A 23288-nucleotide genomic window follows, 5' to 3' on the forward strand; every position below is an offset into this window, starting at 1 on the left:
GTTAACTAAATAATATTTGTGTAATTACTCTTTATTGTCTATTTTAAGTATAATAAAATCATATACAATTTTATTTTGTATTTACAATATCTTAGTAATATTCATATGATAGTTGACCAGATCATACCCAAATAGTTTGTTGAAAGCCAAATATTAATTAGTACAAATTGATATTTTTAAATTGAGGAATAAACGCGGGAAGAAGAAAAAACGGCAGAAGCATGGTGAGAGGCTGAGAGCCACAGAGGTTGTTCGGTCATAAGCTGATTGCAAATACTCTTTCCCTCTGTAACAAATCTTCACAATACAATCAAAATCCAAAAGTCTCAATTTTTAAGCAAACAAACCAAAAAAAGATCCAATCTTTTTATTCCATTTCCGATCCAATGGCTCCAACACTCTCAACAACCCAATTCTCAAACCCAGCTGAAGTAACCGACTTCGTAGTCCACAAAGGAAATGGTGTAAAGGGTTTATCAGAAACAGGAATCAAAGCTCTTCCAGATCAATACATCCAGCCATTTGAAGAACGACTCATCAACAAATTCGTCAACGAAACAGACGAAGCCATTCCGGTGATCGATATGTCGAACCCTGACGAGAACAGAGTCGCTGAAGCTGTCTGTGATGCTGCTGAGAAATGGGGTTTCTTTCAAGTGATCAACCATGGAGTCCCTTTGGAAGTTCTTGACGATGTTAAGGCGGCGACTCACAGATTCTTCAATCTCCCTGTTGAAGAGAAGTGCAAATTCACTAAAGAGAATTCTCTGTCGACGACTGTTAGGTTTGGGACGAGTTTTAGTCCTCTTGCAGAGCAAGCTCTCGAGTGGAAAGATTATCTCAGTCTCTTCTTTGTCTCTGAAGCTGAAGCTGAACAGTTCTGGCCTGATATCTGCAGGTAAGTTTCACTATTTCATGATTTCAAAATCAAATCTTTCTACTCTTGTAATCATTGACTTATATAGAATCCTTGATTATTTGGTTGCAGGAATGAAACGTTAGAGTACATTGACAAGTCAAAGAAGATGGTGAGGAAGCTTCTAGAGTATTTGGGGAAGAATCTCAACGTGAAGGAGCTAGACGAGACGAAAGAATCACTCTTTATGGGTTCGATTCGAGTCAACCTCAACTACTATCCGATTTGTCCTAACCCGGACCTAACCGTTGGTGTTGGTCGCCACTCAGACGTCTCTTCTCTCACCATCCTCTTACAAGACCAGATCGGTGGTCTACACGTGCGTTCTCTGGCATCAGGGAACTGGGTTCACGTGCCACCGGTTCCCGGGTCTTTTGTGATCAACATCGGAGATGCGATGCAGATCTTGAGCAATGGTCGGTACAAGAGCGTGGAGCATCGTGTCTTAGCCAACGGTAACAATAACAGAATCTCTGTTCCTATCTTTGTGAATCCAAAACCAGAGTCAGTGATTGGTCCTCTACCTGAGGTGATTGCAAACGGAGAGGAACCGATTTACAGAGACGTCCTGTACTCTGATTACGTCAAGTATTTCTTCAGGAAGGCACACGATGGAAAGAAAACCGTCGATTACGCCAAGATCTGATCACAATCAACCTCAAGGAGTTCGAATTTTTTTTTTTTTTTTTTTGTTTCCTGTTTGTATTGTGTGTAAGTGAATAAACGAAGAAAGGGAGAAGACATATATGATGTCTTCTTGTACCAGTTTCTCTGTTCAGAATTGTGTTGTACAATTTACTATCACTGATCAATATAGTTTATCTTTTTATCAGCCTAAAATGTTACAGAAGCAAGGAACTTACATTGAATTGAAAAACCTATCTCAGGTTGATAATATCCTCTGTTTAACTCTATCATGAATTGTGATCATCGACTTTGGGATGTTCTCCGTTGACATTGTTGTCAAGATCATCAATAACTTCGTTGAATTTGAAGATCTTCTTCTTCCTGAAGTAGTTGATCAAGAAGTACCAACCGATTGCTCCTATGGTCATTACACCACATATAAGGTACACGATCTTAGTAGCAAACACTATAATCAGCACTAGAAACGCCGAAGGTATCAAGCACATAACTACCAGCCCCGGTATTTTCAGCGGAACTCGGTAAGGTCTCTTTAAACCAGGTAGTTTTCTTCTTAACCAAATGAAAGACGCAAACTCTAGAAACATCCCTAAAGTGTACAAGAAATTCGCTGAGGATATGATGTCTGTGAAGTTCATGTACGATAATCCGAGAGACATGAGAGCTGAGATTAGAATCCCAAGCCAAGGAGTGTTGAACCATTTCGACCGTACCCCAAAGAATTTAGGCAAGAACCCTAATTCCGCCATGCCCTCCAGCTGATAAGCACTACTGCTTAACTGAGCTTCAAAAAGTCCTATACTTGATAAGACAGCTCCAATCTCAATCCATATTTTCAGCCATTTCCCTGCAATCATCTCAGCTGCTTCTGCGTGAAACCCGTTTTCCCATCTGCTCTGATCTACCGAGACTGCACCCGTGACAGCGAAAAGAGGAATCAAGTAAGCAACACAAGTGAAGATCACAGCGATAAGAAGCGCCAACGGGAATGTCTTTTGAGGCTCGTCTACTTCCCCTGCAAGAGTACTAACATTGTCCCAGAAATTCAAGTTCCAGAAGAGTGTGTTGAAGTAGAGATTCCAATCCTTTTTCTTGTTTCCTAAGCTACCCCAACGGTGAGGTTGGATCTTAGGGATTGCCATAGCCGACATAACAAGGAAAGGCGAGAGAGACACCAGACCGAGAACAACAGCTGCGTAACCCACAATGGCTAAGCCAGTATAGTTTAAGAAAGATAGGACCACCGTTGAGGCAAAAATGCAGACATTTCGGGGCCACCCGGATTCAAGAACAGGGAAGAGCTTATCCAAGTAAGTAACACAGAGGACAGGAAACGAAGCAACATTAATCACACCACTCAGGAACTTCAACGAACCCATCATTGAGCCCACGAAAGAACCAAATGCCCGATGCGCCCATATCACAAACCCTCCGTTGCCTGATACCAATTCATCAAATCAGAAAAGTTTCAGGCTTAAATCCAAATTAAAACCCTAGTTCTTAACAACCATTAGCATTTGAATCAGAAAGTAGCTTCCTTTCACCAAAATCTCTCATAGATAAAGCAGTGTTCTTAGCGATGTCTACACATAAAGTTTAGATCTTTGTCTAATTCGGATTTGAATTGAGATATACCTGGAAACGCAGTGGAGAGCTCAGCGGTGATTAGTGCCTCAGGGACACTCCAAATGAAAGGGAAGATAAGGAAACCGAGAATCGCTAAAAGCGGTCCAGCCGCTTGAACCGCCGGTTCTTCACCAAATGGACCACCAGCGACCTCAAAGTAAATAAGGAAAATCAAAGGGACCAAAGTCAGTTTCTTAGCGGTTGCTCTGTTTCCGCTGGATTCGGCGGTTGTTAATGGGAGCTCGTGGCTTGATCTCGATGTCTCTGAGATTGTCATTTTTTGTGTTCTTTTTTTCTTTTTCTTTTTTTTTTTTTCTGAGAGAGTGGAAGAGATTGAGAATGTATATAAAAGGGATGATGTTGAAGTTGTTTAATTGAAAGAATCCAAATAATAAATGTTTTGAGAAACGTGTATGTAATGGGTAAGTCAGTTGGTCGTATCAGAACCGAATCTTTGCTGAAGATTTGGAAATTGGAATCATTCGATATAAATGTGTTGATTATATCTTTTTAATTATTTGTTAATCATGTTTTATGATTTTAGTATTTGTTTTTATTTTTTCTATGTTAGAGTGATGATAATTCAGTACTTATAGCTGGCAAGTTGACAATAAATAGAAAAGATAGAGAGAGTTCCAACAAAAAAAAAAAGAGAAAGAGAGAAGGAAAGGATTTAAAGTTCTTTCCGCCTACTTGGACTTGGATTAGTCTTTAAATATCTGAATACTAAACTCTAAAATTGTGCATATAGTCTTGTAATCAACCCTATAATAACTTAAGTCACAAAACATGTTCAATTTTATAAACATTTTAGAAGAAACCCACAATTCTATACAATATTATGTTTTTTTCTTTAATTTGGGCCGTATTGGATTTTTTGCATAATCTACTAAGAACCCATCAAGCCAATTTAGTGCAAATCTCTCGAAAGCATTAAAAGGTCGAATATTTAATTAATTTAAAATATGCTCTATACTACTACTCCTAGTGTTACCACTTAGCACCAATTGCAACTGGGGACATTTATTCGGTACGGTGATGATTGGCTAAGGATGAGTCAGAATTCCAAATCTTAAGAGACTGACTTATTAGAGAATCTGAATTGAAAAGTTTCTCTTGTACTTTGGTTTTGGAGTTCACATGTTTTTACTCTCCTTTTTTGTCTTAACGGGTCCACCATGTTTTACAAGACCAAAATATCTTAATTAATTAGTTTAAGAATTCCTACATTTAAAAAAAAAAAAAAAAAAAAAACCAAAGCCCTAACCTGACGCCTAGATCCTTGGCCACCTTCATCGAATCTGCTTCTTCTTAGATCTTCTCCTCGTGGAATCTGCTGTATATACTGGTGGTACTAGATTCTCTTCTTCACATTCTTATGCTTGGTGATCCGAATGCTTTTTTTACTTATATTGGCTTGATTCATGGGTGGTGGATCTTTTCTAATTTGGTTAGAAACGCTAATTAATCAATGTGAATCTGAATTGATTAGATTATATCTCTGGTCAAGTGGTAGTCTTCGAGTCTCTATGTTGTGGATATTAGGGTCCTTGCAAGATTGTTCGATTCTAGGCTTCTAGCTTATGACATCTTCCTGCTACTTTCACTGACATATGTTTTACTTGTCATTTGCTCTGTTTTTGTTTGCATATCAACATCACTGGTCATTGGTAACGCATCATTCTTTAAAGACTTGTTGTGTTTTCCTCTTGAGGCAGTTAAAATGTAGATTTGTGTATCTTCTTGTACGTAGTATCCTTGTCCAGGGATGGCAGACCGATTGACGCGGATTGCTATCTGTCAGTGAAGACTGGTGCAAGCCTAAGAAGGAGTGCAAGAAGAGTTGTCGTGTTGTCATCAAGACTGGTACTTGTCCTCATTTTATTCTTGGTCTGTGCACAAAACCTCATCTTCATGTCTTAGTTTGTTTCTCTAGGGAGACTTTGTATTGAAGTGACTCCTGCTTCCAAGACTGCTTTCTTATCGGAGGAACTGTGTATAGGATGTGGTATCTGAGTGAAGGTAGGCTATATTTTTTTAAATGAATGTGTCTCCCTCAAGTTGGACACTAACTCACTAAAAGTGAGATTTGTTGATGCATGTTCGCAGAAATGCCCGTGAGAAGCTATTCAAATCATCATAGTGTATGAAGGACAACCATCTATCAAGTGTATGGCTCATTCTTTACAGTCACTACTCAGTGGAATGAACCTCTTCTTATCGGTAAGTCGTCTTGTGTAACACTTATCTATAATCAATACTCTATAAAGCAAATTAACTTGTTGTCCTTTGCAGCACTTGAACATCACATTTAGAAGGGATCCGACTAACTTCAGGCCAAGGATCAACAAATTAGAGTCCACCAAAGACAGGGAACAGAAGGCTGCAGGCTCATACTACTACTTGGACGACTGATTGATCGGTTAACAAGAGAGAGGAATCGGTTAACAACAAATTATGTATAACGCATAAATAAATACTTGAATTTGGTGTTTTCAGGGGATGTATTATAGTATACTAGTATTTAAGACTGAAACAATCGCTTTGATAAAGTTATGACTATGGTCTAGAAATTCCAAATTTAAAGCATCAAACAATATTAGAGGAGAACATACTTTACTGTCATGAGTCCATCCATGGAACTAGAACATACATTTTTAAAACATGGATAAAACGCAACAAATTCCCAAAGCTTTTTGATTTTTTTTCCATCGAAAATATGTTAATATTTTTGTATAGCTGTTTGTCAGTCAGATTCTTTCTCTATTTGTCGTTTACTTTTGTTTTTTCGACGTTTCTTCTTCCCTAATGTCAAACCCTCGTTGAGGAAACATAGAACTTTGTCAAAGCATTTTTTCCATTTACAAAGAAAGACAAAAATTGTAGTTACAAAACCCACTAGAAAAAGATGATTTAGCGTGTGCTTTATTTAATGTTACCACTTTACTTACCCCAGTCATCACCTTCCTTTCGTTTTTACATTTTCACCTTTGTCATCGATTAGTATTAGTTTTTCAAAAGATAGGTCAATACTTATAATAGCAAATTATATTTGCAGGACTTTTAACGAAATTGCATCGCTGCCAAAAGTCATTAAACACATGGTCATCAAATATTCACAATTTATTCAAAAATTTACTATTGTTGAAGTATCATAGTCATATTCAATTCTTTCTATTAGCCAAATTCATTTGATCAAATAACTATTTATCTAGATTAAATATTTAGGAGACATCAATGTCTTATAATTGTCAATTTTCTATCAACAAGTTCTCATATGATGAAACTTAATATAAGCCAATATGACATATAAAATTATATAAAATAAATTTTGGTTATCAACAGTAAAATTTATTGTTTACACAAAGGATAAGAAGGAATTAGTATAATGACTATGTAATTTTAACTATAGTAACCGAACCAAATCATGTAAGTGTTCAGCCCTAGCTAGTTGTTCTTATCATCATTATCATCAGCATTGTTTTATAGAAATTAGATTTATTAAGTATAGATTAGTATAGTGCTTCTTGGTTTCTTTTTTTTTCCCCTATCAGTATAGTATCTTAGTAATATTACGATAATTGAAAACGCATATACACTACTTACTACTTCAATATATAGAGATAGATATATGTAATGCACATAAGTTTCTAAAGAGAGCAAACTTGAAGTGAATCAAACAATGGTAAAAATAACTAAAAAGGCATTTGTTTTTTTTCACCTTTTTAACCTTACTGTAATTTTTCCCTTATAAAATGGGCATCAAGAAGACGATGAGAAGATCATAAAATCTTGTTTGTCTTTCATACAAAAGAAAAAAAAAAATCTTGTTTGTCTCTTTGTTGACTAGAAAGAAAATGGAAGGTGGCGCTGAGGATCTGAGTGTTGAGGTATAAGATTGATATACTAAAATTTAATGATATGTTTTTTTTTTAAATGTTATCATATAGTTTATCAACTAATGTTTTTACATTTTGTTTCTTTGTAGATTGTTGGTCTACTGGAAACGGCTTATGAGAGGCGTGAGCCGATGACGAAAATCCGTAAACAGCTTGAAAGAATGTCAGAGACTTTGGCCGAAGCTGTGCCTCACTCAAAATATGCGGAGGCCATTGTGAAGGGAATGCTTCTTGCTGTTCAAAGACGTGCAAACCTAAACGGTAATTAATTTATTAGTTTCTTTTTTTTGCATCTTTTCTTATGAATTATATCTACTCTCATTCTCAAAAATTGTTTCAGTGCTCCTTAGCATCCAAGAAACCATCGATCAGGTTTTTGATACATATATATGGTCCTATCCTTATTCCATATGCCACCAGCAAAACTACCCAAGTGAGCATTTTAATAACGAAACAATATGATGCATTTTTATAAGTAAATAATTACAATCTCTAATTTCTTTTGACGAGTACTTGTTCTACACAAAAAATAGATCCAAATCATTGAGTCTGTGGAGAAGATATATGTCTTGAACCTCAGTCACCATTTTTCCCCGTTTTTGGTGATGTGAGTAAGAATATATTTTGATACTTTTTTTTTTTTTTTTTGGTCTTATTTCTTTGTTTTGATGTTAAATAACCATTGTTTTTTTCCCCTATAACAGATAATCCAGACCTTGTCACGCCATTGTGTAAACGTGGAAGCCATTGTTGATTGGGAAGAGCGTAGGAAAGAAGCAAGAGAGAGAGGAATTCTGTCTCCACAAGAGATGAATCTTCTGAGGAATATGGAAAATACCCAAAGTGGTCCTACCGGTGGCATCCTTGAAGGATTTGAGATTGGAAAAGGAAGCCAGGACGCTCGAGACATGGGCCTCTAAGTCCATTCACGACTCTCTATCCCCTATGAATATGATCACCTATACTTCTTTCTATTTTATCTATTCACGACTCTCGGTTTGTTTGACTACAATCAAACAAAGTATATAAGAAAATAAGTTTGATTGATCCAAAAAACTTATATAATTAGGATATTTTTGTGACATACGATTGATTCATGCAAACAATATTATGTTACAAAAAAAAAAAAAAACAATATTATATGTTTCAAGGGTAAGAAATAGCCACACAAAAAAAAAAAAAAAAAAAAAAAAAAAAAAAAAAAAAGACATTCTTATGACAAAATCAAAAACAGAACAATATGACAAACATTATATTGGAGTAACCGGAATCAATCCTTTTAATAGAGAAAAATTATCATAATCTCAAGCGCCATTTAATCTCAATTTCAAAATCCTTTAACTTGCTTTCTTGCTCTAATGTATCCAAGCAACATTACCTCCAACTTCTATCTCTAATGTTTGATGCTTAAATTTCTAGGTAAGTGGTCTTGAAACAACTTACGCTTTAGTCACAACTTTATGCAGACAGAGAGGGAGTCTCAAAATACAAACATAACAATCAAAGGCATTGTTTCAGTCTCAATATACTAGTTCACTTTCCTAAAATTTTGGTATGCACCTCTCTCTGACCAACCAATCAATCAATCGTCTAAGTAGTAGTATGATCCTGCAGTCTTTTGCTCCTTGTCCTTGATGGACTCTAGTTTGTTTATCCTCTCGGCCTGAAATTAGTGGGATCCCGTCTGAATGTGATATTCAAGTGCTGCAAAGGACAAGAAGTTAGTTGGTTTTATAGAGGAGATTGATAATAACTCAAACGTCTTAAAAGTGTTAGATTACCGATAAGAAGAGGTTCATTCCGCTGAGCAGCGACTGTGGAGAATGAGCAATACACTTGACAGCTGGCTGTCCTTCGTACACAATGACTCGGTCCGCAAGATAGGTTGCCATTATGAAGTCATGCTCCACAATAAACGCGGTTTTCTTTGCGTGCAGGATGAACCGTTTTATGACCTTTGAAGCTGTGATCCGCTGCTCTGAGTCCAAATGCGCACTTGGCTCGTCAATCAGATAGATATCAGCGGGCTTCCCGAGGCATAGAGTAATGGCAACCCTCTGCTTCTCTCCACCAGAAAGAGTTTTTACCACTTGGTCCAACAACTGCTCAATCTGAAGCGGTCTTATTACATCTGACACAAACTGAGGATGTGTATATGCATCACGAATCTTGTCATGTAGCAACTGTCTCACTGTACACTCGCGCTTCGAATCATTCCCTTGCGGTTTGTACGACACATTAAACTCTGGAATCTCCGATTCTACACCCTCTTCACGTGGGAATGCGCCTGCCTGCATTAAGATACAAATTTCATTCATTCAACGTCTAACCAAAACGAGCAGAGAAAACAAAGGAGAGGAATTTTACCAGCATCCGGATGAAGGTTGTTTTCCCTGTACCATTCTCTCCAAGCATAACGATAATCTGAGAGTCTGTGAACTCCCCTTCCATCACTTCCAGCTTGAAATCTCCAAGTTGCTTACTCATGTTTGGGTATTTGTATCTTGCATAGGACTTCACTTCCCCATCACTTTCTTGTGTAGTCTCAGAAACCTTGGAAAGAGAAGAAAAAACTATATCAGTCACAAATGTCAGCCACTTCTCTTGGAGGCCGCTGGAAAAGCTTTACCCTGAAGGTCAGAGATTCATCCCTAAAACGCAAGTTTTCTGTGGGGATAAACCCGGCCAAGAACACATTGATTCCTTCTCTGACAGAAAAGGGGAGAGTCACAACACCATATGCTCCTGGTTTCCCATACAAACAGCAAACGAAATCCGAGAGATAGTCAAGGACACTGAGGTCGTGCTCCACAACAATTACGTAGCTACAACAAAAAGGCGAAGCCCATGTAAGCAAAATGTATCTTATTCAGGAAGATAAACTCAATACTAAGGAGTTCAGAAGATGAGAAAACAAACCTGTCATGCCTGAGGAGTGAGCGTATAACTTGAGCAGCTTTGAGTCTCTGCCTCACATCGAGGTAACTAGATGGTTCATCAAACATGTATATATCAGCTTTCTTTACGAAAACTGCGGCAATCGCAAACCTCTGCAGCTCTCCACCAGATACTTGTCTTGCTTCACGCTCCAGGACCTGATTCAACTCCATATCAGCACAAATCTCTTCCATCATTCCTCTCTCGTCCATCTTCTCAAGCGTCGTCCCGAGATTACCTCGAACAACTTCTTTTATGTGGTCAACATGTTGTGGCTTTATAGCAGTCTGTCATACATACAAGGGGCATCAGACTCACTTAGTGAGCTGCTTCCATAAGAACAAATATCAAGAATAGTTTGGACCCTACCTTTAGATTCTCTTCTACGACTCGGATGAAGTAGCTTTGAAGTTCTGACCCGCGGAAGTGAGTCAAAATTTCTTCCCAGTCAGGAGGAGTCTGCCCAAGAAGTAGTAGAATAATCAATCATACAAAAATTACAGAATAGACACATTATATGCATAAGAGGTAGAGAAACTTCAGAGAGTCTATAGTTACATTAAATCTGCCGAGATTTGGTTTGAGTTTTCCAGCCAAGATTTTGAGAGCAGTAGATTTTCCAATACCATTTGTTCCAACCAACCCAAGGACTTGCCCCGGCCGTGGAACTGGAAGCCTGCAAGCCGAGAAACATATCAGCGCCCTAAAGACAGATTATCAAACAGATTCCACAAGGCAAAAACTTTTGATTAGCTAACCTGTGCAGTTTAAAACCATTAGCCCCATATCGATGGGTTGTATCTTTCGCTAAGTCCTTAGGAAGATTGATAATCTGAATAGCTTCAAACGGGCATTTCTGCAAAATTGTGCACCAACAAATCATTCTAAATCAATGTCCACCAACTAGAGGAAGACACATTCATTCAATGTAAAAAGATATAAGTACCTTCACACAAATACCACATCCAATACACAGCTCCTCTGATAAAAAAGCAGTCTTGGAAGTAGGAGCAACCTCGATACAAAGTTTCCCTAAAGATACAAAACAAGGCATAAAAAACCGTTCTTTTATGTACAAAGTGTTCAAAACTCAGAAAAGTACCAGTCTTGACAACAGGACAGCTCTTCTTGCACTCTTGGCGACATTTCTTAGGCTTGCACCGGTCTTCACTCACGATAGCGATTCGCGTCAATCGATCTGCCATCCCTCTTGAGAATACTACACAAATACAAAATACACAAATCAATATTTATCTGACCTCACGAGGTAATCAAAAACGAAGTCATTATAGGATGTTTGGTTTGGCAATCATCAATGGTGCTGGAAATTAGCAGATGCAAACAATAACAGAGCTAGTGACAAGTAAAACTGAACAATCTCGCAAAGACCTAATAATATCCACAACATAAGAGTGTATCGGAATCAAGCCAACGAAAGACGAACAATCGATCTCTAGAGGGGATAAGAAGAGGAAAAGGATCTCGTACCACACTAGATAGCAGCTCGGCGAGGGAGATGCAGAGACGACGACGGCGAAGGTGGGTGGACGACGGCGAAGGTGGGTGAACGACGGCGAAGGTGGTGATATCTAAGTGATGATGAAACGGCAACGGCACTAAGTATATGAAATAGATTATTAGGGCTAGATTTTTAAGCTTATAGGGATTGTCTTTTTCTATATAATAAACAACATAAGATTCTCAAAAATATTAATATGATGAATTGTGGACCTTGGATTAAAAAGAAAACATTGAAATTTGTGGACTCCAAAACATTAGTTAAAAGGAAAACTTTGGATTTTTTTCTGACTAATTTTATGCACTTCTCAGCCAATGAGAATAGAGAATAATATCCCCATTGCAATTCGTGCTAAAGAGGGACCATTCACTGATAGAAACAACCAATTATCTCTTTTTCTCTCATTAGTGAACCAGGCCCATGGGGACGACTGAAGTAGGCTAGGCCCACCAATGGATGTATGCTAATGTGGCCCAAAAAAAAGAGTTGTGGGTATTGATTGATGGCAATGGGAGTAGTAGTGCGATCACGAATCTTGTTGGTAGGAGGAACTGGACTTCTTTAGATTCGCTAAAGGTTATATTGGCGCTTCGACCATATGGATTGATTTCAGATTTTCAAGACCTTAAGCGCTGTTGTACTCCAAAATTGTTATCGTTATTAAGAAACAAAAAAAAAAAAATTATAAGCAAAATTTCGAGTGATTGAACAATCATGTTCTTGTATAAGCAGGTCCGGCCCGCCACCCATTTCTAAGAAACATAGGTATTGGGTCTCCAGAAATTTTAAGCTTTTTGTATATAAGTATAACTTCTTTTATATATGAGTCAAATTTATTTATACGCATTTCATATATACTACCAAACTTCGTAACTCATAAGAACATTTTTACTAGAATCTTATTATTAATAATTATCAAACTGTAACGTTTATGTACGTAGATTTACGTTACGTATCACAGATGTCAATATTTGACAGCAACTCTCAAACTACACCAAACACTTTGAAAAGGACCAGTAAACCAATACATGTAACATCATGTCTTATTAATTAATGATATATTATGATTGTCAATTATAACGGGTTGATTAAGAAAAGACTTTGAAAATGCATGGAAGTATGAACGAGACACATTGACTGTGACGAAATGAAAACGTCGGCACACCGTGTCAACAACATAATATTCTGCCGCCATTGACGCACTGCCATGTTGCCAATTGGTAAAGAAAAGTCAATTAAATATGGTAAATAGCTCAAAACAATGAATTTGCTCGGTAACTAGCTAGGACATAATATATGATAAACTAGTTGTTTGTGTTAGTATTGTTGTCGACTTTGTCGTATCATTTTCGTGTTTTTACTTATATATATATTTAAGAGCTAAACCTAATTTTAGTTCGTAACCATTTTTTCAATGCAGAAATGAAAGAATAGTAAACAAACTAAAGTTGGTGTAAACAAACTAAAGTTGGTGTAAACATCTTTAATTTTAAAAGTATTTTTTCTTGTTACAGTGCAATAATAGACTACAAGTCTTAAGTCTTTTTTGGAATATTAGTTCGGTAGAGACTACAGAGAAAGGTACTAATATCGAAAGTAAGAGAGAAAATTTTAAAAGAAAAAAAAAATCATTTGTTTCAGCTTACATACTTACATGTACGACTTTTTTTTTCGCCGACGACTTATATAAATAATAGTAATACGGCCCATGTTGTTGTGGCAAAAATATTTATTATTATACAAACGCAATCGTATTCTTCTACTATATATAGTCTAGACATAGACACCATCTAGAAGAAATAAATCACATACCACATAATTCTCCACTCATGGCAAAACTCATCCTCATCATCGTCACCCAAATTCTCCTTCTCGCAGCCGTTGTCTCTGCCGGAAAAGGCAAAACTTTGCAAAAACCATTGACAAAAACCACTTTGGCCTCCGTAAGGAGAAACTCACTCATTTCCGTGTCTACTGGCACGACATTTTAAGCGGCACAAACCCTAGCTCGGTCGTGATCAACCCTCCTATCTCAAACTCTTCCTTCTTCGGCGCGGTCACTGTGATCGACAACCGATTAACTACGGAGGTGGCGGTGAATTCGACTTTAGTGGGACAGGCGCAAGGGATCTACGCTGCTACTGGTCAACGTGATTCGTCTGCGCTTATGGTGATGAACTTCGCTTTCAAGACAGGGAAGTATAACGGAAGTACGATCACGATTCTTGGTCGGAACGCTGTGTTGACCAAGGTTAGGGAGATGCCGGTGATTGGAGGAAGTGGACTCTTCCGGTTCGCTAGAGGTTATGTCGAAGCTCGGACCATGTGGTTTGATCTAAAGTCAGGAGATGCTACTGTGGAGTACAGCTGTTATGTCTTGCATTATTGATGATAGTGATCAATTATTATGTCTCTCCTTTTTGAAGGTTTAATTGAAATACTTTATGTTGGATTTTGTCAGCTTTATGATGGATGATTTTTGGGGGATATTTATGTCTTTTAATAGATTTTGATACATGAAAGTATGAAACACGAAAATGTCATTTCAAAGTATTTGCCGCGACTTAAAAATGTATTGTGGCATTTCGCACTACAGTTTGGCATGATCAAGATTAATCTTGGCCAAGCCGGTATTGAATCGGTCCAGTTGGTTAAGCATTTCACGTAGGGTTGCTTTGTAATTTAGGTATGATGAGTGCTTGTTATTAACAATATAGGTCACAAATATATCTACTGATTAAAGTATTTAAGTAAATTCAATAATTTATGTACGTGTGTGAAAAAAGTGGTTCAATTTGCTTTCAATATTTTAGGTTTGTCCCTATGTTTGCACTTAACAGTTTGCTTCCACCTAATATTTACATTTGTGTTGGGACTTTTGCGTTTTGTCTTGGACATTTGTATATATTTGTGTGTATTCACATTCTTGTGATTGAGTTTTTGCTTTTGTGTGTATTTACATTCTTGTTTGCGTTAGCATTTGTGTTGGGTGTGTTTATGTTTGTGTTTATTACGCAGCTACCAAGTACTGAAAATTGAAAGTCGAAGAAGAAGAGCATACCTGAGAAAAAAGCCAGAGCATTGTTTTCCTGAAGACACAAATTCAAGAATGTCTTTGTACACCGCAAAAGCCAACTAGCTTGTTCTAAAAGGCATAAGACAAACCTTCAGTCATATATAGTCATGCTCTGCTTTAAAAAGATCAAAGGCTCAAAACTTTAGTAGAGGAAAGTATTTTTCTTTTCTTTTTTTGTATTGCAACTAAATACCTCAGGTTTTGAAGAAGAAGAAGATGATGCAATAGCCGCCTCTTAACTTCTCGTGCGTGGACTCCTTTAAATCCTGTAATTTCAATACAACTATGCAGCTTCGTTAACAAGTCTAGGAATCACAAACTCCATCATAACTTAGAAAAAGAGGGAACATTTACCTGATCAAAATTTGCTGATCTACAATAGCTCAATTTTCAAATAAAGAGTCGGACACACTTCAGGAGACTGCAAACAGTACTTTCCACATGATCCAACAGCCTCCACCGGTGTCTCATTGAATTCCTACAAGTTCAATATAAAACACTTATGAGTAAGTCACAAAGATATTGATGTTAGGCACAAAACGAAATTATATATAAAAGGGTAAACAACTATGAGTTATATAATTCCTAATAAGTACCGCTCAAGTATATGAAACTTTATGAACAGTGCATTTAATCACATGACTTCATGGTGTTCTCTGAGCAAATCCGAAAATTCACACTTTAGTAGACAAATTCATGCTACTACTACGGAAATTAAAAAGAAGCAATGGAAAGAGAAGGACTACTATACCTAAAGAACCAAGCAAAAACTGCTGAAATGTGGACAGAGAGATGAAAACTTCATCAAATATGGAATTGTCTTTCTTAAGATCAAGCAGATGTAGAATTCAACTAAGACAATCAAACGCAAACAATAATACTACAGTATTAGACACCAAGGAAGATAGAGAGAAGTCGAACCTGAGATAGATCATGTACATAGTTCCAGTTCTTGGCCTTATGAAGCTGGAAAGACAGGCTAATAGTTGAATAGTTAGAACACTTATCTGATCAAAATAAAAAAGGAGTCAATCAAGGAATCACAAAATCCATCAAGAAAATCTTTAGTTAAATTCATAATTTGGTTTAAAAAGGAAAGTGACACTTACCTGATCAAACGTGGGAAAGATCTCATATATACACTGGATTTCTGCAATACTTCCCTGTTAAGAATCAATCACCTAAAAATATAGTTAGAACACAGTGAGACAAACAGACATTAATTTATTCTTGAATGACCTAACATTTTCAAGACAATTACATAAGTAGAAGAAAAAAAACTTACCCATTGCTAATAGACCAATGTCAAAATATAACAATACACAGACAAGTGCAACATAGTTGAGATGAAATACTTACCTCCTCGAATTGACGGTAGATTTTGGTACCACGTGGAGCCGCAGAGGTTTAAATATTCGTAGCCATATTGTCCTCACACGGAAGAACAGAGGATTGAGTACTTTATTCATAGAGTCTTAGCCAGAAAAAATGCAGAGGATTGAATATATCATGTTGCCCCATCACAAAAAGAAATAGCTATGCAGAAACTTGAATTCTTCCCATTAAAGGATACTGATTTTCTCCATAGAACACTTATCTGATCAAAATAAAAAAGGAGTCAATCAAGGAATCACAAAATCCATCAAGAAAATATGAACTGAAAGTTCTTTAAGCAGACATATGAACTGAAAGTTCAAATCTCGCAATCCACCCATAAACAAGCCTTATAAAAAGGATTTCTATTTCTCCTACAATAAGCAGATCATTGAATAATCTATTGCTGTCCCAGCCCAGCAAGATATCTTTAAGCAGTTAATTGAGTCTAAACAGACACTTGAACTTCTCCATAAGACATTGTTATAGAAGCCTGACTAAATTCTTCAAGCAGAACATTGATCATCATCATGATGTCACAGCCCTTATAAATGAGGACATTTGTTATTTTCTTTATATGCAGATCATTGAATATTATATTGCTGTCCCAGTCCAGCAAAATTTCTTCAAGCAGATAATTGAGTTAAGCAGACACTTGAACTTCTCTCCATCAGACACTGTTGTAGATGCCTGACTAAGGGACAACGCCCATCAAGATATAGTTTTTGCAGATTATTGAATTTCCCTATCGAGAAATATTGAATTATCAATCATGTCCCCAGCTCGACAAGATAGAATTTTACCAGGTAACTGAGTTTCTCAACCTCAGAAATTTCATTAGACAAGCCTTGCAAATACGTGTGTTCCTTTATCAATGTGCAGATCATTGAATATTATATTGCTGTCCCAGTCCAGCAACACATATCTTTAAGCAGACAAATGAATTGAAAAGTTTCTAATATCGCAACACCCATAAACAAGCCTTATGAAAAGGATATTTGTTTCTCTCTTAATAAGCAGATCATTGAATGATCTATACTGCTGTCCCAGTCCAGCAATACATATCTTTAAGCAGACATATGAACTGAAAGTTCGAATATCGCAACTCTCATAAACAAGCCTTAGGACTTTTGTTCCTCCTGTAATAAGCAGATCATTAAATGATTATTGCTATCCCAGCACAACAAAATATCTTAAAGCAGATAATTGAATATTGTATCAATGCTGTCCCAGCTCAGCAAGATACAGACATTTGTTCCTCCCTTAATAAGCAGATCATTGGATAATATATTGATGTCCCAGCTCAACAAGATACAGAATTTGGGGACATAGTTTTGAATAGCCTTACTCAAGGACGTTTATCTCTCTTTCAAGCCTTATAAAAAGACATTTACTCCTCCCTTAAAATAAGCAGATCACTGAATGATCTATATCACTGTCCCAGTCCAGCAATACATAACTTTAAGCAGATATATGAATTGAAAGTTCGAATCTCGCAACTCCCATAAAAAGCCCTGTAATAAGGACAATTGTTCCTCCCTTAAAATAAGCAGATCATTGAATGATCTATATCACTGTCCCAGTCCAGCAATACATATCTTTAAGCAGACATATGAACTGAAAGTTCTAATATCGCAACTCCCATTAACAAGCCCTATAAAAGGACAATTGTTCCTCCCTTAATAAGCAGATCATTGAATGATCTATATTGCCGTCCCAGTCCAGCATTACATATCTTTAAGCAGATATATGAACTATAAGTTCGAATCTCGCAACTCCCATAAGCAAGCCCTATAAAAGGACAATTGTTCCTCCCTTAATAAGCAGATCATTGAATGATCTATCTATACTGCTGTCCCAGTCCAGCAATACATATCTTTAAGCAGATATATGAACTAAAAGTTCGAATTTCGCAACTCCCATATACATACAAGCCTTATAAAAGGACAATTGTTCCTCCTTTAATAAGCAGATCATTGAATCATATATTGCTGTCCCAGCTCAGCAAAGCAGATAATTGAATATTGTATCAATGCTGTCCCAGCTCAGCAAGATACAGACTTTTGACAAGCCTTTACTTAAGAAGGTTTATCTCTGTTTCAAGCATGATCGTGCTTGTTTAGGCAACATCGGACGATAAAGGGACAATTTTCCCAAGTAGAAACCGGACATACAACAATCATAAGTGTTGTCATCCCTTTCTTTTGGATTTTAAGAAAAACAAAACAAAAAACTTAAAAAAAAAAAAAAAAAATTTGAAAACAGAGTTCTTAAGAATCGAAAAAAACAGTTAAAAGTTTTGAAAAAGCTTATTTGCAACAAACAAAATTCTTAAAACAGGTTTGAAATTAAAACCCTAAATTGAAATCCTTAAAACAAAAACCTTGATTTGAAACAAAACAACGCTTTTAAAATCTGAAAATTGAAATCCGATTTCAAAATTGAAAACCCTAATATGCAAGAGGCAATCAATCACATTACCTTAATTCAAAAAATTTAAGAGGGTTCGAATTCGAGAAGAACAATTGTGAAATTGAAAACATTCAAACCCTAAAAAACATTGTATCAAACGAAAAATCATGAAATACACAATCTGCATAAACTTTTAACAAATTTAAAAGAACTTGTGAGAAAAACAAAACCTCTCACTGGTGATGATGAACTTTGGAGAAACTCTCAATCGCTCCAAGAGAAAGAAAGGAAAAAAAAAAACGAGAGCGAGACGGATAAAGAAGAAAGCAATGATGAGAAATTGAGATCTATCTACAAAAAACGTTATTAAATAGTTACCTATTGTGAAGAAAAAAGGAAAACTAACAAAAAGATAATTTCCTTTTTTTACGAGGTCGGCTTATGATTTCCTTTTCTCTATAACATGTCTTAATGGGCTTCATAAAATTATGATGGGCTTTTAAATGAACATCATTGGCCCATATGTGTATAGGTAACGTAGGTGATTGTGAGATACAACTCTCTATCAAGCCCATCAAACAAAATAAGACTTGGAAGGTCAAATAAAATCTAGTCAACAAATAAAATAATTCTACCAATTACACCCTGCCACGTTGTTGGTAGGCAGCTTAACTCAATTAAATAATTTGGTTTCGAACTATACTGTATCAACTCGCTCTACAATATTTAACATACATATACTAAAGGGTTCAAATTCAAACACTGGCCAAGGAAAAAAGAGGGAAAAGTCTCCTCAAAAGAAAAACAAAATCAAAAAGTTGAGTATGAGCAAAAGAGAAGAAGAAATGACCTCGAAGTTACAACGAATATAAAAACTTATGAGAAAATAGCTTTTCTTTTCCTTTTCATAATTTTAGTATCAAATATCGAAATTTTGTTGAAACATCCGACTAACCATGGAAGTGAGTATGCCATTAGGTAAGAAATTTCCCATAAATTTTTATTGGTAAATCATCTAAGCCAATGGGAAAATTTGGATAAAGTATATATCATTCATGAAGTTATTTATTATCACCAATTGCGTAAATTCGTGATTACTTATATATGTACAACCATGCACATGCGGATTGCTTATACGTAGTTTGTATTGTAAGCTTTATTTAGTGTAATATTTTTGAAATTTAGTTCATTCACTGTAAATCATAAGAAAATTAATACTAATACTTTGTCCACCATGCATTAATAAATCTTAAATTAAATCAAGTTTCTTCCCAGAAAATCAAGTAGTTCACACGTGAAACTATTTCCTAATTAACCTAGAAGATTTTTTCTTAAATAGCACACGCTTTTTCTTCTATAAATACAATCGTTATCTTTTTTTCATTTCTTCTTTTTTCACACTCATTCTCACATCTATATATAAACTTGTTATTTATAGCACACATCCACATCTATATATATACACTCCCATTTTAACTTGAACTAAAAACAAGATCGAAACATATTACAAGAGAGAAACATCAACAACAACAACACCAAGTAATAAAATAATTAAGTAATCAAACATGTCAAACCTCATCCTCTTCCTTGCCGCTCAAATCCTCCTCTTTACCGCCGTTGCTTCCGCTGGAGATTTTGCTAAAGAAATGAACCCAAAAAGGTTCCACAAGAAGGAGAAACTCACCCATCTCCGAGTCTATTGGCACGACATCTTAAGCGGTCAAAACCCTACTGCCATCATGATTCAGAAGGCGGTTTCAAACTCCTCAACCTCCTTCGGATCAATCACAATGATGGACAACGCACTAACATCTGATGTGCCCGTTAACTCGACTGTGGTAGGCCAGGCCCAAGGTTTTTACGCCGGAGCGGCTCAACGTGAGTTGGGCTTCTTGATGGCGATGAATTTCGCTTTCAAGACAGGGAAGTACAACGGGAGTACGATCACAATTCTTGGCCGGAACACGGTATTCTCGAAGGTTAGGGAAATGCCGGTGGTCGGAGGAAGTGGAGTCTTCCGGTTAGCTAGAGGTTATGTCGAGGCTAGGACTAAGTGGTTCGATCCAAAGACAGGAGACGCCACTGTTGAATACAATTGTTATGTCTTGCATTACTGATATCATTATATTTAAAATTAAAGAACAAGAGTATATATGTCCTCTGTGTAACTATAATTAAATTTAAGTACATAAGAGAGACATTTTATATTTACTATTATCTTAATTGTGTGGTGAGACGATTCGTTCAGGGAATTGTTTTGTCTTTTGATAAACTTAATAACTTATGTAGTTTACAAGGCTCTCTGATCAATTAATTAACGATGATTAGTCCATTCACTAACTAACCAAAGCTTGTAACCAGGCTATATAATGTCTAGAAGTAATCCAGAATACAGTAAAATCTCTAGCTATAAATTAATATAGTTGGAATTATGATTTTTTTTAATTCATTGATATATTGATACTATTAGACAAAAATATATATATATATATTGATTTATCGAATATTAATTTATAAAGGTTATACTGTGATACTATTAGAGCTAAATATGATGAAATTTAGTTGCATTACTATTTCTTAGTAATTAACATATGGTCAATCATGCAGTTTCTTCGTTGTAACTACTGTAACGTGATGCATTATTTTGCTTTTCAGGATTTGATTTTTCAAAAAGTATGTAAGGTCATACGTCCACACCCCACACTCACTTTTCTTCAGTTCCAAAAACCATTTAACACGTGTGATTTATAATCGAGAACATTGTTCCGGTCAAAACAATTAATAATTTTTTTATATAAAAGTACATGAAATTGGCTACGAATCCCACCCCAAATACATAAACTAACAAAATTCATACAATTATCCACATTACGATTCCGCCTAATATAATTACACAAACTAAACAAAAAAATTGTTGAATATCATAGAGCAAATTAAACGGCTCCGTCAGCTTTAATTTATCTTTATACATACATTATTGATGGAAAAAGTGAATGTAAAAGTTTCACGACCTCTGCTTCTGCTCCACTAACATCTGTATTCTTTTTACGTGCCTCTACTGACCCATCACACATGCACGTGATGATGCCACGGCATGCGAGAAAATTGAACTCGAAGTCGTCTTAACTAAATGTGTTTTGGTCATCACTTAAGAACTTGCTGATAAAATTGCAAAAAAGAGATCTACTCAAGCATGGTGTGACCGTGTGAATAAACATGCAGAGATATGTAGAAATCATAAGAAAAGAAAGAAAAAAGAAAGACAATTGAATTACTAGCTAGTGTTTGAGCGACATTTGAAAATTTAATTGAAACATTAGCAAAGACGCGTGTTTTTTTTTTTTTTTTTTTTTGGTTTTTACATGTCTTCGCTAATATTTGAACGTAAGACATCATCGAAAAAAACTCTCCACTAATACACCTTATAACTCAAACATCAAACTAAATACATCTTATAATTACTCAAAGTCTCAAATTAAATTGTAGTGTGTTACAGTTAAACCATAATACTAATGTAGATAGCATAGTGTAGTTTCATTTGCGTCCATTTTCTAGAATCTAGATGAAATGAAACCGTTATGAAGCAAAAAAAAAAAAAAAAAAAAAAAAAAAAAAAAAAAAAAGAAAGAAAGAAAACTAATTGGATCAAGCTATATAAATTGTAAATAACAAACAAAAGAATTATCGAGTTACTAAATTGTGTGTTTTTTAACTGATCACAACTCACAAGGGTGTCCGATGGATATCAAACCATATTCTATGGAGAAATTAATCACATATAGAAAACGTGACTTTTTCTTCTCTATATATACACACAAAAACACTCCTTATGTATAGAACAAAACTCCATTTACAGACACAAAACCCACAAATAATACACATATAATTACAAGAACATGACTAAGCTCATCCTTATCCTCGCCGCACAAATCCTCATCTTCGCTGCCGTTGCTTCCGCCGGAGACTTGGGAAGAACCATGAACGGGAAACACCTTGGCCCTTACAAAAAGGAGAAATTCACTCACCTCCGAGTCTATTGGCACAACTCCGTAAACGGTAGAAACCCTAGCTCCGTCATGATCCAACAGCCGGTCTTGAACTCATCTTCCTTATTCGGAGCGATCACCATGATGGACGATCCACTGACATTAGATGTGCCAAGGAATTCAACTGTGGTGGGCCAAGCCCAAGGGATGTACGCAGCAGCGGCCCAAGGAGAGATTGGCTTCTTGATGGTGATGAACTTTGCTTTCACTACAGGGAAGTACAACGGGAGTACGATCACGATTCTTGGCCGGAACGTGGTGATGTCGAAGGTTAGAGAAATGCCAGTGGTCGGAGGCAGTGAAATCTTTCGGTTTGCTAGAGGTTACGTGGAGGCTCGCACCAAGTCGATCGATCTCAAAGCCGGTGTTGCCATTGTTGAGTATAATTGTTATATATTGCATTACTGATATAACTAAGTTTGGCATGTTCATTTGATTTCATTACTTATGTAACCTTTGCATTTTGCGAATGCGTTTGTTTGTTATGTCTTGTTCTGTGGTGTGAATGTGTGATTGTTATGAGAGTGTTATTGTCTTTTCCGAGGTCTAATAACGTATTTTATATTGTAATGGGGTTTGATTTCATCTAAAAAGCACAAAAAAAAAAAAAAAAAGGTAGTTGTAATAGACCATTTGGGTCAAATTAAGTGGCACAATGGCTCTCTATTCCGTGTTAAATGATTTGAAAATCATCAACTGATTAGTGAATACATTATTTGAAATTTTGATAGGAAATAATATAATGATTAGTTAGCCCAATCAGTAGCTAATCAAAACTCTATATTGCCTAAGAAGAATTTTGATATTTAACGGAGAAATTAAATAATACATTTAGCTA

General features: G+C 36.1%; 6 protein-coding genes and 2 long non-coding RNA genes across 11 annotated transcripts; 5 read left to right on the forward strand and 3 right to left on the reverse strand.

Moving 5' to 3' along the window:
- The first annotated feature begins 291 nt into the window (after positions 1–291).
- LOC9321041 (feruloyl CoA ortho-hydroxylase 1) lies at positions 292–1748 on the forward strand. Its single transcript, XM_021032864.1, has 2 exons — positions 292–898; positions 989–1748. Exons 1-2 carry the CDS (start codon positions 387–389, stop codon positions 1560–1562), a joined length of 1086 nt encoding a protein of 361 aa, XP_020888523.1. The 5' UTR covers positions 292–386; the 3' UTR covers positions 1563–1748.
- On the reverse strand, positions 1669–3560 carry LOC9318899 (probable polyamine transporter At3g13620). Its single transcript, XM_002884929.2, has 2 exons — positions 3197–3560; positions 1669–2999 (listed from the first exon to the last, which is right to left on the reverse strand). The coding sequence occupies exons 1-2, from the start codon at positions 3462–3464 to the stop codon at positions 1831–1833; spliced, it is 1437 nt and encodes a 478-aa protein (XP_002884975.1). The 5' UTR covers positions 3465–3560; the 3' UTR covers positions 1669–1830.
- Positions 3561–4177: 617 nt separating this feature from the next.
- LOC9321042 lies at positions 4178–5776 on the forward strand. 2 transcript variants are annotated; one of them, XR_002333185.1, is made up of 5 exons: positions 4178–4538; positions 4941–5053; positions 5124–5209; positions 5297–5410; positions 5483–5776. It is a non-coding gene; the product is annotated as an uncharacterized LOC9321042 (long non-coding RNA). The 2 variants fall into 2 exon arrangements; XR_002333184.1 differs by having other exon boundaries at positions 4178–5053.
- Positions 5777–8379: 2603 nt separating this feature from the next.
- LOC110230476 (ABC transporter E family member 1) lies at positions 8380–11672 on the reverse strand. Its single transcript, XM_021033623.1, is given in 12 exon segments — positions 8380–8743; positions 8746–8790; positions 8868–9377; positions 9454–9639; positions 9716–9911; positions 10006–10310; positions 10393–10482; positions 10582–10699; positions 10782–10879; positions 10970–11055; positions 11126–11242; positions 11512–11672. Coding segments are annotated over 11 exon segments (1812 nt in total). The 5' UTR covers positions 11229–11242; positions 11512–11672; the 3' UTR covers positions 8380–8668.
- Positions 11673–12571: 899 nt separating this feature from the next.
- Positions 12572–16199, reverse strand: LOC110230251. Of its 3 annotated transcripts, none has more exons than XR_002333367.1 (6): positions 15728–16199; positions 15540–15625; positions 14973–15096; positions 14812–14884; positions 14604–14687; positions 12572–12744 (listed from the first exon to the last, which is right to left on the reverse strand). It is a non-coding gene; the product is annotated as an uncharacterized LOC110230251 (long non-coding RNA). The 3 variants fall into 3 exon arrangements; XR_002333366.1 differs by lacking the exon at positions 12572–12744 and adding an exon at positions 15215–15274 and having other exon boundaries at positions 14177–14687; positions 15370–15625; XR_002333365.1 differs by lacking the exon at positions 12572–12744 and having other exon boundaries at positions 14177–14687.
- Positions 13238–14105, forward strand: LOC9318901 (dirigent protein 7). The gene is given in 3 exon segments (XM_021032520.1): positions 13238–13438; positions 13441–13958; positions 14004–14105. Coding segments are annotated over 2 exon segments (558 nt in total). The 5' UTR covers positions 13238–13371; the 3' UTR covers positions 13932–13958; positions 14004–14105.
- Positions 16200–19787: 3588 nt separating the features above from the next.
- Positions 19788–20613, forward strand: LOC9318902 (dirigent protein 22). Its single transcript, XM_002882790.2, has one exon. The coding sequence runs from the start codon at positions 19970–19972 to the stop codon at positions 20519–20521; it is 552 nt and encodes a 183-aa protein (XP_002882836.2). The 5' UTR covers positions 19788–19969; the 3' UTR covers positions 20522–20613.
- Positions 20614–22131: 1518 nt separating this feature from the next.
- On the forward strand, positions 22132–23035 carry LOC9318903 (dirigent protein 8). Its single transcript, XM_002882791.2, has one exon. It carries the CDS (start codon positions 22301–22303, stop codon positions 22856–22858), a length of 558 nt encoding a protein of 185 aa, XP_002882837.2. The 5' UTR covers positions 22132–22300; the 3' UTR covers positions 22859–23035.
- Positions 23036–23288: the final 253 nt, after the last annotated feature.

This window comes from Arabidopsis lyrata (genome assembly GCF_000004255.2).
Source record: "Arabidopsis lyrata subsp. lyrata unplaced genomic scaffold ARALYscaffold_3, whole genome shotgun sequence".
Taxonomy (NCBI): domain Eukaryota; kingdom Viridiplantae; phylum Streptophyta; class Magnoliopsida; order Brassicales; family Brassicaceae; genus Arabidopsis; species Arabidopsis lyrata.